The sequence below is a fragment of the Malus domestica genome, chromosome 16 (genome assembly GCF_042453785.1).
Source record: "Malus domestica chromosome 16, GDT2T_hap1".
In the NCBI taxonomy this organism is placed as follows: Eukaryota; Viridiplantae; Streptophyta; class Magnoliopsida; order Rosales; family Rosaceae; genus Malus; species Malus domestica.
Genome location: NC_091676.1, coordinates 11851277 through 11866755, shown reverse-complemented (window position 1 = coordinate 11866755; position 15479 = coordinate 11851277). Strand labels below are relative to the sequence as shown.

Below are 15479 nucleotides of genomic sequence, written 5' to 3'. Positions count from 1 at the left end.
CCAACGGTGTTCTGACAGATTCTGAAAAAGTAGGATTCACCCTCTGGTGTTGTATCTTAGTAATTGTCCTACTTGACTGCAACTAAACTTTCTTATTGCTCTGAAAGTGTATTTATACACTTAAACTCTCACTAGTATCCTTTCTTAATTGGGATTGTTAATCGCTTGGTTTTAAATTGTTGGTATTTCTCTTACTCTTTATCGCTTCCGCTTTGCGCTCATGGCTACGTCACTCTCACGTGACGGCCAACACGTCTCGACTCCGGTCGGGGTGTGTCACTGCAGTATAAAAAGCCCATAAGAAGTTGAACTCAAAAGACCTAGAATGGTCCAGAACAAGGGAGCCCAAGAGAGGAATTATTTGGTTTGGGCAAAAGGTGGAAGTGAACCCGAGTCCATCTTAAGCCTAAAAGACCAAACTTTGCTTTTGTGAATGTAGTCACCCAAGATTAGTGGCGTAATCAGAATTTTCAAATAATAGCCAAAAAAATTTTATTGGGCCATTTCGTCGAGCACCTAGTAGACACCTTCCAATTCTTATTAGCATATGCCGACATATGTTGACATTTGTAGAGGCTTGTCGAGGGTGGATGCAAGATACTGTGGTGTAATGTTGATAACAAGGCTTTTCAACTAAAGTATTTCATACAAGAGAGAAAATGAAGACAAATATGACAGAAGAAAATATACAATATAGGAGGAGAATGTTGTAATTTAGTTTGTCTTAGCTGTTTATAGGAGTCAAATGCCATATATAAACAAATATCAAGCACAACCAATGACCCCATGCTAACTCCGCTCTTACCCAAGACAAAGAAATAACTAAGCTCACTATTGAAAGACAAATCCCAATACCAAGTAGACATTCTACGTATACAAGTTGCCATGGATTTTTTAGGCTAACTTGCTAAGAATACATCACAAAAATTACATTGAAGTACTTGAAAATGATTAAATGCAATATATTTGAGATATTTTAGAACGGTTTGAGAGTTCTTTGTTTAGTAGGGTTTTTTTAGTGCAGTTGTAATGAATTTTCAATGTAATTTCATTAATTGAGTGAGGATTTACGTGTAAAGAAGTGAAATTGGAATAGGCATTTAAACGAGCAAGATATTAGACACTAGGGCTCGATCCTCGGTGTTATTCTTTCAAGCTACCTACTTTTTATCCACTCATAGCCAATGTTCTTAAAGATGTTAGGCGTTAGTTGGATGACGGGTTGGGGTCTAGCGCCTAAGCGGATTTAAGAAAATTTATTATATATTGTATAAATAAGTGCTTACTTATACTTAAAAAAAACATACATAATTATATTGGGACACATAAATTGCAAAATAAAATGACATATAAATTATAAAGTACTAGAACGTATTGAAAACATGAGGAACAAGCATATAATGAGTGTTCATCCAAGTATTCAACATATCTATTACATTTTGTTGAAAAATTAAAATGAAAAAAGAAAGTTATTGATTTTTTATCTATGTTAGGGTCGTGACCTAGGAGGGTTTTGGCTGACTGGGCGGGCATCTAGGCGGGCTACGTGCACTTTCTTAATTTCAAATGTCTAGGAATTAATAAGACGGTAATTATAAAAAGAATAAAAAATTCATTAATTTAGATCATTAAAAACATAGTGAAACTACTGATAAGGCCTCAAATATCTAAATCTTAACAAACAAACAAAAAAAACCCATGTAACTCTATTTAATGGTTAACACAAAATTCAAACTAAAACAGCCCAATAAAGTTGGCTCAACATTTATAATCAAAATGGCAGGATCTTTTAATTTGGAAACAATGGTTTAACTTTACAGCAAACCGTCAAAATCACCAGTCAAAGTCACCCAAAACCACAATGCTTATCAAGGCCAAATTTGCAGTCTAAACTACGGCTAAAATAACGGCTGCGGTTTTGGTGGTTGCCGCGGTGGCTATGGTGGAAACCGCGTTGGTTCCGGTTGTTTTTATGTTTCTTTGCTTTCGTCTCACCTTTTGGTTGGGCTTCTGTTGTTTGTTTGTGTTTTTTGTTTTTGGGCCTCTGTGTTGTACATTTTGGACCCTTGTGTTGTAATGCTTGTGGTTAATATTATGGGCCACCTTGCCCGAATTTCCAAAAAAAAAAATTAAAAAATATAGAGGTAAAATCTGGCAGAAATCTGTCGCTAGATTCCGACGCGACTCCAAAATGGCCACGGTCGAGGTGGGATCAGACGCATGTCGCACTGGGCGGTGAAACCCCAACTTCTGGAGCAGCGGCAACCCGTATTGGTGGATTTGAGTTTGCGACTTCGACTCCCAGTTGAAAAATCTCTGCGACGGCGCGATTGCGGCGGAGCAGTGTAATTCTACCTTGTTGACTTACGACGAGCTAGATGCTCCTTTTGTGGAAGAAAAGGGTAATATGATGCTTTGGATTTTTGTCCAATTTCAGTTTTGAGAGTTTCAAGTATTGTATTCGAAAGGATGAATCTTGTATGATGCTCTCTACGTACATGAATGCAAAGTGTTCTTCACGTAATTAAATATCCCGCTCAATTGTAACTACAGAGAAAATCCATAACAACATAACAGAAATATTAACAACGATTTCGCCAACAAATCGACGGGAATATATAATGCACAGTGTTCATCATGTACAGGTGTTTCCAAAGTCGAAAATTCCAACCTTGCCGCCTTTGCATCCGGTAATGGTATTCCCACGAACCTCGAAAACATTTCCGGCTGATCGGCCACTAGTACTCTTTTTCTTCCCTTTCTTTTTCCCCTTACCCTTTTCATTAGTATTCATGGGCATAAGGGGAGGAGGTGTAGCAGCTGGTTGATCATGAAGTCCAGCACTTGAGGAACTACAACTACCAATATCTTGACCTGGCGGCTTCAAGCACTCGCAATCAACGCCATCGTCATGAGGAACAAACGAGGGCACATCAGTACATGGGGCTGCTTGTGTTGGGCAGTGGTAGTCCGGAGCCGTCGGAGCAGCCTCATTATTAGCTGGATCTCCGGTAATGAAATGAGGAGAGTTAGGTGCAGGAGTTGTACTAATTTCATGGTTGGGATTATAATTGCAAGATGGCGAGTCTGGGGTAGTATTGTTGTTGCGCAAGCACAACGCCTTCAACAGATGGCTAAATGTCATTGATATTTTTGTTCGTAGCTGTAAGCCTGAAGGACACTATTAAAAAGATGATGACATAAGTCAAAAGGTGCTAAAGTAGGTAGGACTGTGATTGAAGTGGAGGATATATTACATACGTTTTAGCTTGATTGCCAGGCTACCATATATTCCAAATCCATGAACAATTATTATCTATTCTAAAATTGAGGAGGAATTGACTGTTCATTCAGCTACAGTCAATTGTTTGCCTCTTGATTTCATCTCATTTACAATAAAACCATGAGATTTAGGCTGGGTTTGAAGGGTATTTATTAGAACTTAGAAGGATAATTTTGTCCGCATGGTTTAGGACGGATTACCCTTTGATTTCACCTTATTTACAAGAAACCCATCAAATTTGGGTTGGGTTGGAAGGGCAATTTTGTCCTCTCGGTTTTGAGGGAATTTGGGGGTTGCCGTGTAGGCTTTCATTTGTTGTCCTTCAATGAGGGTTTCGGGGGATGGAGGCTCTGACAGAGAGAGGAAGAAAGAGAGAGAGCGAGGGGGAGGGGTATGGGTGATGGATTTCAGAAGTGGGAGAGTGGGGATGGTCAGAGAAAATCATACGGGTCGTCCGAATCTGCCACTGCATGCCTGGATTTCCAAAGATAAGTTCCTTTTTTTAATTCGTTTTTTTACTGTCAGCATAGATTGTCATCGTTTCTGCCTTTTTGTTGTGGATTATTTTCGATTTTTTTAGTGTGTTAGGTCAGGTTTTGGGGGATTCATCAGAGATATTAATTTCCCTTATTTGTTTTGTTTTCTCTCATTTTGGACATTCATTTCTCTTTCTGTCTGTTTGTTCTCTGGTTTAAGGTCGGTTGCTTTTTTTTTTTTGGGTTTTTTTTGTGTGGCTTTTTATTTATTTTTCCAGGTTATTGATCTGATGGTTTTTTGTATACCAATCTTGGTTTTGTTTTTCTTGGAAAATTGTTTTTATCTGATTGTGTGCTTGAATGCCTCGAATCTGTGACTCTGGATTGTTGAAAATTAAGTTCTTTGCACCCCAACTATGAATTTTAGCATATTTTTTTTCTTTTCGGATTAATGCAATCACAATATTATTTTGTTGATTTATTTACCATTTGTTGTTGAATTTATTTATGTAAGAAATGTACTAATTACCGAAGTGTAAAGGATAAGATTTTATTGTACTACCTGCGCTCAGCAGCTGAGTCTTTCCCCTCCTACTCCAGTTATCTTATGAGTAATATATGAATGCTATATGTTTTATTATGTTCAAAACTGAAATTGGAATCATGCTATTCTTTGATATGAATGAAGTATGGTGGTCTTCAAAAAATTGAAATTAGATCTCTCCATCCCCTTAATTTCATTTTCTATTAGCAAAGAACTGGGATACCAATGTACTAATGTGTATTGTTTCAATTTCTATGTTTACTAATCTTTTCCCATGGAAATACTTCATTTAAGGAAAAGCTTAAAATAATGTTGTCAAGTGCTATACTGAAGCTATCAGATTGAACATGATGTGTGCAACTTAGATTGCAACAGTGCAACTGCTGACTTGGAGGTAGTAGTCATTCTATTGCATGCATATCTTTAGAATCTTTGTTTTTTATAACTATTGGTGAAGGCACTGCAGACCAAATCATGTTATATATGCTTATTGTAAACAGTTCTGCTTGTAAATTTGAAACCCAAAATAACATAATTTTTTCCCCTGTTTGACCATGCATTTATGAATGTTGGATGAAAATGTGTTTATTTTTGGGAAGAAATGAGATGGTTGGTTTGAGTTTTAGAAGCCTTTGCTTTTCTGCCTTTTATGGCAATGAAAAAAAGGGGGAAAACATTGGTCTTAATTGTAATTTCCAATTCTTTACACTGTTAGTAGTTAAAATTAGGGGAATGGCTCCAATTTTGTTACTCAATTAATATAATTTTTGGTGCATTTCAAGCTTCTAATTCACAAACTGGGTGAAGGTCACAATAAGTATTAGTCAATACGAGAGTGTTGGACTATGCTCATTCTGGGACCAGGTTTAAGAAGGCCCAGACAATGACATTGAAACCGGTATATAACCCTCTTCTTTTCGTCTTTTAGTCTTTCACTTACTCGAGCATATGCTGTCATTTAAAATTAGTGGTCCCGGTAATATACCTGCAGTATCAGTAGTTCCTCTCTTTTTAATGGAGTGATTCCCTTTCTTGCGCATGTAAAATCTTGATGTCTGCAAATGCACACATCATATGACTTTTAACACAAGTCGTGCTTCTATCATTTGATGTTGCAGTGGGACTTTGAGTATTATCTTCAACAACTTCACTGGAAAGAGAAATCAGGTCTTAGTCACAATCATATAAAAAACATGATATACAAGATATAGAAGAAATATGTGCAACTTTGAATTTAATGAATTGTGGTGTTTTGTCTTCTGAATTTCTAACCTATTAATATTGGAAGACCTAAAAGATTATTCCAATGTATAGTTTCTGGATTTATTCAAATTAGAGGTCGCACTTGGTGCGATGGCAAGTGCCTTCGCCCATGAGCGGTAGGTCTCGGGTTCGAGACTTGAGAGCAGCCTCTCCATAAATGGGGGTAAGGCTAGCCGACATTCACCTCTCCCAGACCCTGCGTAAAGCGGGAGCCTTGTGCACTGGGTACGACCTTTATGATTACATGTTGATGCAGATTTATTCTCTACAATTCTCTGGTTAGGGTAAGCATTTTGGTGAGCTTTGATTTTGCGAGGGTAAGAAAACTTTCTAACCTTAAACAATCCATGCTGAACATCAAAGGCTGCCCGAGTAATGTTCTCCATGAAGTCTTTGAAAATCCCGCCACCATCAATTCCACCCTCCTCAACCCCAAATTCATTTACAAACGTTACACGAATCTGCAAATAGACAGGTCAAGGTGGTAAGGCGGTTATTGTGGTATTGGATAAGAAGAGGAGAGGATAAGTGCTTGCAAAAAATAGGCGGACAATCACTTCTCCGAAAATTCAGTGCCTATTTGACCCCAAAAAGCAATCAGCAAAACATTACAAAGTAACTATTTTTGGTTTGGTAGCAACCATAGCATTCATAGTATTGTCAAACACACTCCCAACCACAACCTTCATCAATTGAATGTATACAAACAAAAACAGATGCATTACCGGTCCCCGAAGATCATCTTCAGACAGCGCACTCATTTGGTCATAAGCATCTTCCAAGATACGATCCCTCCGTATTCTGAATCGGTTTCTGGTAAATACAGAATTAGACTCATGTCTTTGTCTAGCTGCTGCCAACTGTGACTGACAAAGTGGTTTGAATAAACTGATTAATTTTTTTTCAACATGATAAGACTTAAGCGCATAAAGATCGGCATATCGTTTTTCCTCTAACAACTTAAATACTTACAGCGAATATTTTAACTCTGCTTGTGAATGGTACCAGGAAGGGAGCGTGCTTCATGATGTCATTTGCTCGGGTATTTTCTATTATGGCCTGAAAAATAAAGACATTAAAACCAGTGCTAGCAAGATCTTGGTCCTAGGAAATGTTTACCTGTGTAATAAAGAACTCATTGACACCATCAGCATGAAAGTCACTGGGGGATGTGAATTCTCGTCTATTGTTCCAATCTTGCAACTGCACACAACAAATTGGAAAAACAAAATGTGTAAGATTTCCTGTTCATTGTATGGGGGGGGGGGGGGGCATATCTCTACAAAGAGAACCAAAAATACACAACCTGCAAAGGGAGAGGGCAAACACAAAATGCACAACAAGAAGGGTATATCCTTTTCCAAAGAAAACAGACGCAACACATATAGCTTGTTAATACCTGGGAGAGGAGTTCAGAAGCTACAATGCTAACTCTATGTTGAATCAACTCCACAGGGTGCTTCTTAGAAGAGGTGGTTGTGACAGGTTTCGAAGAATTACTGGGAGCCGTAGGATTCACCCAAAGAAGTTGCCATAGGGCCTGCAGAAGAAAGAAAGTCCAGATAATGAATCTATTCATTTGAAATTACAGAGTAAACATCACAAATCAACACTACATGCAGAATTAGCAATCGATACAGTTTTGTACATCTTGTTTGTCATACACAGGAAACAACTGATTAGTCTTACAGACTACATTTAACCAAAGGACAACCACATGTCATTTCTACAATGAACATCATTATTTTGATAATTTTACTACAGAATTACCTGTCTGAGTATGATAACTAGGTATCTGATATCCTTCAATGATAGTGGCTTCTCCTGCTCATAGAACTCCTCATTATCAACTACTGTAAGCATGTGCCTGATCCATAACAAAAGGGAAACAGACGAATCACAGGTAATCCCACCTCAAGCTGCTACACAATACTCTAGGATCAACCCAGAATACATAAAACTAACTTCACACCACTAAAATATATATACACAAGATCCAAGCAAAACCATTACTTGTACACAGGACAGAATACAGCCAAAGCTAATAGCCAGCCAGGTGAATCTCCGGGCAGCAGATATGCTAACTGCTCAGACACTGACTGCCATTTCTGGTTTTCATGGCACCGTTTCATAAAATTCCAAAGCACCGGAACAAGTTCCGTTCTATAAGCTAGTATGGTCATGATTCCCTCCAGAGGTAAGGTGTTTAAACTAACATGTAGAAAAGCACAAGCCGCACCAACAGCTGACACCTCTTTATCGTCCGGTCTGTGGTGCAAGCCACTGGAAAGTGAAATCCCTCCAAACAAAACATTTGTCTGCTCAAAGCATTAAACAACAACTCTTGGTTAGAGTTTAGCGGTAAAGACAAATTTGCTTAACATAATTGTACTTGCATGGAAAATAGAAGTACATAATATCAAGATGGCTTACTAATTGCAGAAGAAAGCGCGGATCTATCACTTGTACATATATATAATGTATATAATGTATGCATGTGTATGAGTGAGCACAACGAGAAACTTTACATACATATGAGATTAAATTATGCATTGTCAAAAACCTATCACTTGTACTAAGTTAATCTTCCAATTTTCACAATAGTAGATCTGTTGCTAAAATTGAACATAAGATCTCCCTGATTTTTGAGCACATAAATTTATGCAACAACTTGAACAAAACATGCTAAACAATCAACATGTTGCCATTTCTAATTCTGATAGCAGTCCGGTATTTACCATTTGAAATGAGCAATCAGTTTGAGACAGAGTGACCCCAGAAGATTCCAATATATTTCCAATTAGGCAGGCATAACTGGGTAACTCAACTGATGCATCTTTCGGAAGTACAGCAGCATGATTTTTCACACAGAGTGACATCTGATTAATGTAATGCTAGCTCAGCCCTCGTCTTGCAAAAACCTAAATGAAAGAGATTACCTTAATTGCAGAATGGTATATTCCCAGGAATTCTTTCTTAATACAGAAAAGGGAAAGAACATAAAAAAAAAAAAATAAAAAAATAAAAAAACGATTCAAAAGACATAGGTACCAAGTCATTCAAGTTTACCTCTCCTAAGTAGGGGAATAGCTTCCATACACATGGAACCGTAAGAATTTGAGATGAAAAACTCCAATGTGGATCGATGTTTGGGCACGTACATGGCTCCTGACCAATGTGAGAAATTACAACAGCAAGACTTCGCTCCAATGATGACACTCTGCCAATGCAGTTATGAGTCTTTATACTTTCCTGCACCCCATTACTCGTAGGTTTAGGAGATGAGTTCACTCACGTGTGAATGCCAACATAGAGTAAATGACAGATATCCAGAAACAGATCAAACTAGAAATAATATAGTATGGCATGGTAAGCAACAATATTAAGCAAACCCCACTTGAAATTCCCACGAGTGAATTTAGTATGTCTTTATACTTTCCTGCACCCCATTACTCGTAGGTTTAGGAGATGAGTTCACCAAGTAATTCCAAGCAAGCTCAAATAATATAGTATGGCATGGTAAGCAACAATATTAAGCAAACCCCACTTGAAATTCATGGGAAATAGATACATTATTAAATATTAAGTCCACTAACCACCAATACAAAATCGATATTAAAATGGATGGCTGGGAGCATACCGTCCAATTATGGGTCTTGCTTAATCTTCTTGAAAATATGCAACATCCGCCTGCAGTCGAATTGCCGATGTAGCAACACCTTTGGATCAAAGTTCAACCACCCATTTGATCAAAAAAGGGATCTGAAAAATATGAAAATTTAGAAATATTGTTGCCGACGCCATTCTTCTGCATTAATCGAATAACAAACACAAACCCATTAATTCAAACACTACAAAACCCAAAGCATAGAGAGAGGGAGGGATAGAGAAAAACAGAAATGAAGGGAAAAAAACGAAAGTGTACTAAACTGATATCACTATTAAACAGACTGCAAAATATTATACAGCAATTGCTGATAGTGCCTAATTTTTAAATCAAAACTCAGCATCTCGTAGCAGACCAGGAAACTGCTTTTGCCTAATTTCACACAGATGTCCTAATTGTTTACAGAACCTAATTTAAAAAATAAAAAAAAATAAAAAAAATAAAAAACAGTACCAGAAGAAGTAAAAAGTCTTGAGATACCACTTTCCTTATCTGATGAAGAAATCGAAAACCCCATCTGTAATAGTATGGTCGTCTGCAAACCAAAACTCTAAAAGTTGATCATAAAAGAAATTTAAAATTTAAAATTTACAGAAGTTCAGGGAAAATATTTATGGAAGGAGATATTGGCAGTTCAATTTGAAGAAACTGCTTTACATTGAACGTGTTGCAATTTTTTCAGTTTCCATCTTTTGAGTGATTCACCACGATCCCTATTTCATTAGTTTTTTTTTTTTTTCATTTTTTCAATAAAAAGAATTTTAAGTTTCTGTTTTTTTTTTTTTTTCAATAAAAAGAATTTTAAGTTTCCATCTTTTAAGTTTCTGTTTTTTGTTACAATACTATCACTGCATTTTATTTTGTACTAGCCTCTCCGCACGCACGTGCGTGCGAGATGCATTTTTGCATCACGGGCGCTACGCGCCCCTAAAAGTGTATTGTGTTAGTTTTTTTTTTTCATTGTAATTGTCAAAATATATTTTAAATGTATTCTGCAAAGAGGAACTTTTTCTTTACCATGCACGTCCTAAAAAGTTGTCATGTTTTTCGTTTTCACTTTGTGTAAAGTAATGATTTAAATGTTACTCGTGCAATTGTCAAACAACATGAGATTTTGGATGCAAGTTCCTACCTAAAGTCCATGAACAATAGTAAGTAGATGTAAATAAAAAAAGAGTAGATGAAAACATTAAGTACTCGTAGCAAAATACAAAACAACTTAAATGTCAAAATATAAAACCTACATCACAATATGTACATTTTTCACAATACCCATAAAGTCTATATGTCACTGTTTCTTTTGGTATGAAAATTGACATCAATGCTGCAATTTCCACCCATTTGTTCCTGTTTGACGCTTCAAATTTTCATTGCCAATCTACAAACAATAGTGAGAAAATTAAAAATCAAATAAAAAGAGTTAAATGATAAGTGAGAAATGCATATTGAAAGGTTAACGTTAATAAAGTTGTTACCTATTAGGAATTACCATAATTAGCTGGAATGAAGCAAGACTTCTTTGTATACTACATTCCGTGTAAATACACCTTGTTGGCCGACTATGGAGCCATTTTTTACTAACACAGTTGTGGTTGACTTTGAGACCCCCCTCGATAAAGCCACATATAATTGTCCATGACTGAAGATGTGATCTGGAAGGTAAACGCCTACATGTGGTATTGTCTGACCTTGATATTTGTTTATAGTGATAGAGAAACTTAGTTTCACTGGAAACTGCTTTCTTGTAAGTTCAAATGGAAGCCCAGCAGTATCAGTACTTTTGAGAGGGATTTTTGGTAAGAAAACTCTGGATCCGGCAAATTGTCCAGTTAGAATTTCAGTATCAATAAGATTTCGGTAAGAACCACGACACAATAATCTTGTACCATTACACAATCCCAATTTCGGATCAATATTCCTTAAAAGCATGATTGGAGCACCTCTTTTCAGAGTTAACTTGTGCGGAGGCAAACCACCAAGTGAGATTGAATTCAAGAACTCTGGCTGATACAAATTCCTTTCATCATCCTCAACTGAATCAAATGAATACATTGTCTCTTCTAAACCTGGAAACATATTGATTATCTTTTCATTTACATCTTCATTTGTTATGCTTACCACTGCCCTTTCCACCATGTAGGTTGCATCATTCATATGATCCTCTAAGTCAGGGAAGATTTTGGCAATTAATTGATTAATGGAATGCTCACTCTCCCATGGTATCACCATGCATTCAGGTAGTTTTACCATATCATCCATAATAACATCTTCATTCCCATCACCAACACGAAGTAAAAATTCTGAAAATTCACGATCATTTATGGATCTCATGTTTTGTTTGAGTTTTAAAATCTTTACCTGTGACCAAAATGATGCCTTAACAACACTTGCTTGGATTAGTTCAGACTTGGTTCCTTTCCGGATAACAGGAAGAACTTGTCGGAAATCTCCCCCAAATATCATTATTTTCCCCCCAAATGGTAAGTCAATATCTATTAGGTCTCTGAACGTTCGATCGAGTGCTTCAAATGCATGACGATGCGTCATTGTTGCTTCATCCCAGATAATTGCCTTTGCCTTTTGTATTAGCTTTGCTAAATCAGATTGCTTACCAATCGAACACATCGATGATGCATCAAGACTAAGTGGTATCTTGAATTTAGAATGTGCTGTCCTCCCACCGGGCAATATCGTAGCTGCTATTCCAGATGATGCTGTTGCTAATACTATGTGCCCCAACCTTCTTAAGCTTGCTAACAATGCGCGATATAAGTAAGTTTTTCGAGTTCCACCGGGACCATCCACAAAAAAAGTTGCATTCTCTGATCGTTGAACTGCACCCATTATTATGTTAAACGCACTTCTTTGGTCATCATTTAAACGTTCAATTGCATCAAGATCTTGTTGTGGAATACCTATGGATATCTCATCTTCAATGCATCTTGTCATTCCTGAACTTGATTCATTTCCTCTTGTCATTTGGGGCAAATCAAACTCGTTTATACTCTTATTAAATTGAACCAAAAGTATGTTCAACTCACGCAAGAGTCTGTTGGTAGCAAGTGTGGGAGTTATGTTAGTCATGGAAACATAATCTTCTATCATGAATGGATAGAACTCATCCCATAACCCTCGAACACCAATGGGTGCACAATATACCAATATGGTGACGAATAATCTTCTTAAAGCCGACGGCATCTGAATTGTGGAGGCCTCTACCAAACATTGTCGAATACTGTCATCTCTTTCTAACAAACCTCGTTGTTCTGCTGCCTGCTTAAATGTTGGATGCAAAACCCCATTAACTGTTCTCAAGTTTGTGAAGGATGTTGGTCCTCTAACATGATTAAGAAGAATCCGAAGGTAAAAATTTTCACCTTCAATAGGTGAAACTGCATATATTCGCCCAATAACCTTGTTACGATTCATTCTTTTAGACCACTTTCTTTGAGCTTGAATCCATCTGTAATGTGATGGGATTTCCATGTATAAGTACCGTCGCGCTTCTGCATCCACATGATTAAGTGTAAAAAATTCAGTTAACATTGTCTTTCTTGTACTCTCATCATGTAGAATATTTATTATGCTCTCGTCGGCACGAAACTGAACTTGGTGCATATTAGGAAGATGTATTTGCAATCGCTCAACAGATGGGTAAATTCGATTAATAATGAACTTGAATATCTTCCATAATGCCTCTAGTGCGCAAACCCATCTTGCATCCTGAAACTGCTTTATTTCATCGTATTCAGGGTCTGATTGCACTTCGACTGTCACTCTATCTGGGCCTTTGTAAACATACTTATATAAGTACTTGACACTTTTTATGCTTGCACAAATTTCAACATTGATGTGACAATCATACCTTAACATCAACCATGGATTATATGGAATAACCCAACTATTATCAACCATTATGTTTCCTTGTCGATCAAGAGAGACGGGCAATCGATGTCCTCGCCTTTGATAAATTGGATACGAATCATTCCCTTGAACAGTGACTGGTGCAAATGGTTTAGGATACTTTCTTTTACAGCTCCCATTTTTCATACATGGAGATTGAGGATTATGAATCCCACACGGGCCATGAATCATATGCTTTAACACCACATTGTAAAGTTGAGGCTCTACGTCTTCGTTTGGTATTTCAGCTCTAACAATTCGGTCATACTCATCTGGGTTATTGATCTTATCATTTTCATCTAACACCACCAACATATGCACATGTGGAAGACCACGTTTCTGAAACTCAATAACGTATGCGTAGGCAACAACACTGCCCAATACCCCCTTTTCAATGATGTCTTCTTTTAGTTGCTCAAGTTTTGCACGAAATACTCTAGTGAGTAAGTCAGGACGATCTTGTGGAGTTTGTCCAGCGAGTAATTCACTTTTGATTTCTTCCCAACTTGGGTTACATGTCATGGTAATAAAAAGATCTGGCTTTCCGAATCTTTGAACCAAAGTCATTGCATCTTGATATCGTTGGTACATGTCACGTGGGCTTCCAACAAATGATGATGGTAAAATAATTCTACGCCCAATGCTACCTAAGAATTTTTTATTTTCAATTAACTGTATATATTGTACACACTTTGAACAAAGTTATATTTTTAAATAACGATAACTGAAATGATATATATACCTGCATTGTGTTGACCTGCATTTAAAGAGTCTTCAAGTCCTTTATAGAGATCCGCTCTAACTGTGGCTTGATTAGAACGCAGCCATCGAAGTTTTTGTGATTCAATTTTAATGTAGTTATCTACAACATATTGTTGCAAGAGATGCCCACCTCGAAGCAAAAGTGATGATCCATTATGGCGTATCTGCATAAGCAAATTTCATATATTGCTTTTAATATGGGAATTAAGTTTAAATATATATATTGGGAAGTAAATTATGTTATCGGTACAAACCTGTAACATATAAGCATAATAGTCGCAACATGTTATTGCTCTTCCACCATCATCACGACTATTAACATCCCAACCATATGTACCGTAAGGTAGCAATAGTGGATACTGTAACGGATCATAAAATCCGACATAGTCTCGGACGTGAGAAATTCTTCCACTAATTGTCTCCACCATGATATCCCTTCCATTTGCAATGGTGGCATCATCTCCATCTATTATAATTGCTGCAACTTGTGATGCTGATGGTAGACTATACTGACGCCGATCTATTGGTTGCTCTTTTAGGATCAACTTGCAATTCGGCAAATCTTGGCGTTGTCCGAGGCTTCGCAATGTATGAACAAAAGGATTATGGTTGTTCAACATCTGTTGTATCTTTTCAACCACACATCTATCTAAAACTTCACTTTCACACATTCGGTTTTCAACTTCATGCTCAGTATCATACTAGTCTCTTCGCACGCGCTCACACGCATGCGAGAGGCATTTTTTTTTATCACGGGCGCTACGCGCCCCTCAAAATGTGTTGCTTTATTTATTTCCTTATTTCTTAAGTGTTTCTTTATAAATATCCGGCTTAATTACCGTAGTGTGGTATAATTGTGAATGTATTCTTTTCTCGATTCTACACTTTTGCATGTACTTGGGCTTGGCATGAGGCGTTTGCATGTGACATTTTTAGGTCTCAACACTCGGATTCGTAACGAAAAACGCTCCTCAAAATCCATCTCGGGAGATATGTTCGTATGAAAATATTTGTTTTGATCATTTGTCAAGGGTAAACAAAATAAAAATAAAATGCAACATACAGTTACAAAAAAGAAAATAAAACCAAATTAAGTCGCGAGCAAAATGCGTAATAAAAGAAAGTCTCCTTACACGCACAAAAGCACGTTCTTGGAAATTAGTAATAAATAAAGGAAGAAATACAGTAAGAACCAAATAATAGTGTTAGAGAACAAACTAAACAATCAATCTCTTAAAAATATCAAAACTCGTCCCAAAGTAATATAGCAACCAATCATGTTCCATATCCATGTCCTCTCTTTGTCCAACTTATTTTTCTTTGAACATAGATTGTCCTTAAGCCTCTCAATTTGTAGCAAATTCAATTTTGAAGGCAAAATGTGCATATTTTTGTGTACCTATAGACAAAAATTAACAGAATCAAAGTTAAAAGATGACTTGATGATTGGAATGAGATACTTTCTATCAAAGCTTAAATCCAAATGCTATCAAACCAAGGGCACATGAATTATCAAAATGAGAAGTGTTAAACCAATTCGGACATTTCGACCTAAAAAAAAAAAAAACTAAATCAGACGTT

At 36.9% G+C, this 15479-nt stretch overlaps 2 protein-coding genes across 14 annotated transcripts; both read right to left on the bottom strand.

The window, feature by feature from the left end:
- Nucleotides 1–2499: 2499 nt before the first annotated feature.
- Nucleotides 2500–9923, bottom strand: LOC114822506 (E3 ubiquitin-protein ligase UPL6-like). Of its 13 annotated transcripts, none has more exons than XM_070815859.1 (13): nucleotides 9891–9908; nucleotides 9687–9768; nucleotides 9207–9374; nucleotides 8636–8818; nucleotides 8305–8487; nucleotides 7580–7884; nucleotides 7337–7433; nucleotides 6966–7106; nucleotides 6686–6769; nucleotides 6539–6625; nucleotides 6292–6432; nucleotides 5902–6027; nucleotides 2500–5453 (listed from the first exon to the last, which is right to left on the bottom strand). In XM_070815859.1, the coding sequence occupies exons 5-13, from the start codon at nucleotides 8443–8445 to the stop codon at nucleotides 5451–5453; spliced, it is 1125 nt and encodes a 374-aa protein (XP_070671960.1). In that variant the 5' UTR covers nucleotides 8446–8487; nucleotides 8636–8818; nucleotides 9207–9374; nucleotides 9687–9768; nucleotides 9891–9908; the 3' UTR covers nucleotides 2500–5450. The 13 variants fall into 13 exon arrangements, 8 of the variants coding, with proteins under 8 accessions (XP_070671960.1, XP_070671962.1, XP_070671961.1 ...); XM_070815861.1 differs by having other exon boundaries at nucleotides 9207–9328; XR_011577508.1 differs by lacking the exon at nucleotides 6539–6625 and having other exon boundaries at nucleotides 2500–3000; nucleotides 5289–5453; nucleotides 9687–9923.
- Nucleotides 9924–10551: 628 nt separating this feature from the next.
- LOC114822246 (uncharacterized) lies at nucleotides 10552–14569 on the bottom strand. Its single transcript, XM_029096561.2, has 4 exons — nucleotides 14153–14569; nucleotides 13879–14062; nucleotides 10962–13783; nucleotides 10552–10611 (listed from the first exon to the last, which is right to left on the bottom strand). Exons 1-4 carry the CDS (start codon nucleotides 14567–14569, stop codon nucleotides 10552–10554), a joined length of 3483 nt encoding a protein of 1160 aa, XP_028952394.2.
- Between the last annotated feature and the right edge of the window lie 910 nt (nucleotides 14570–15479).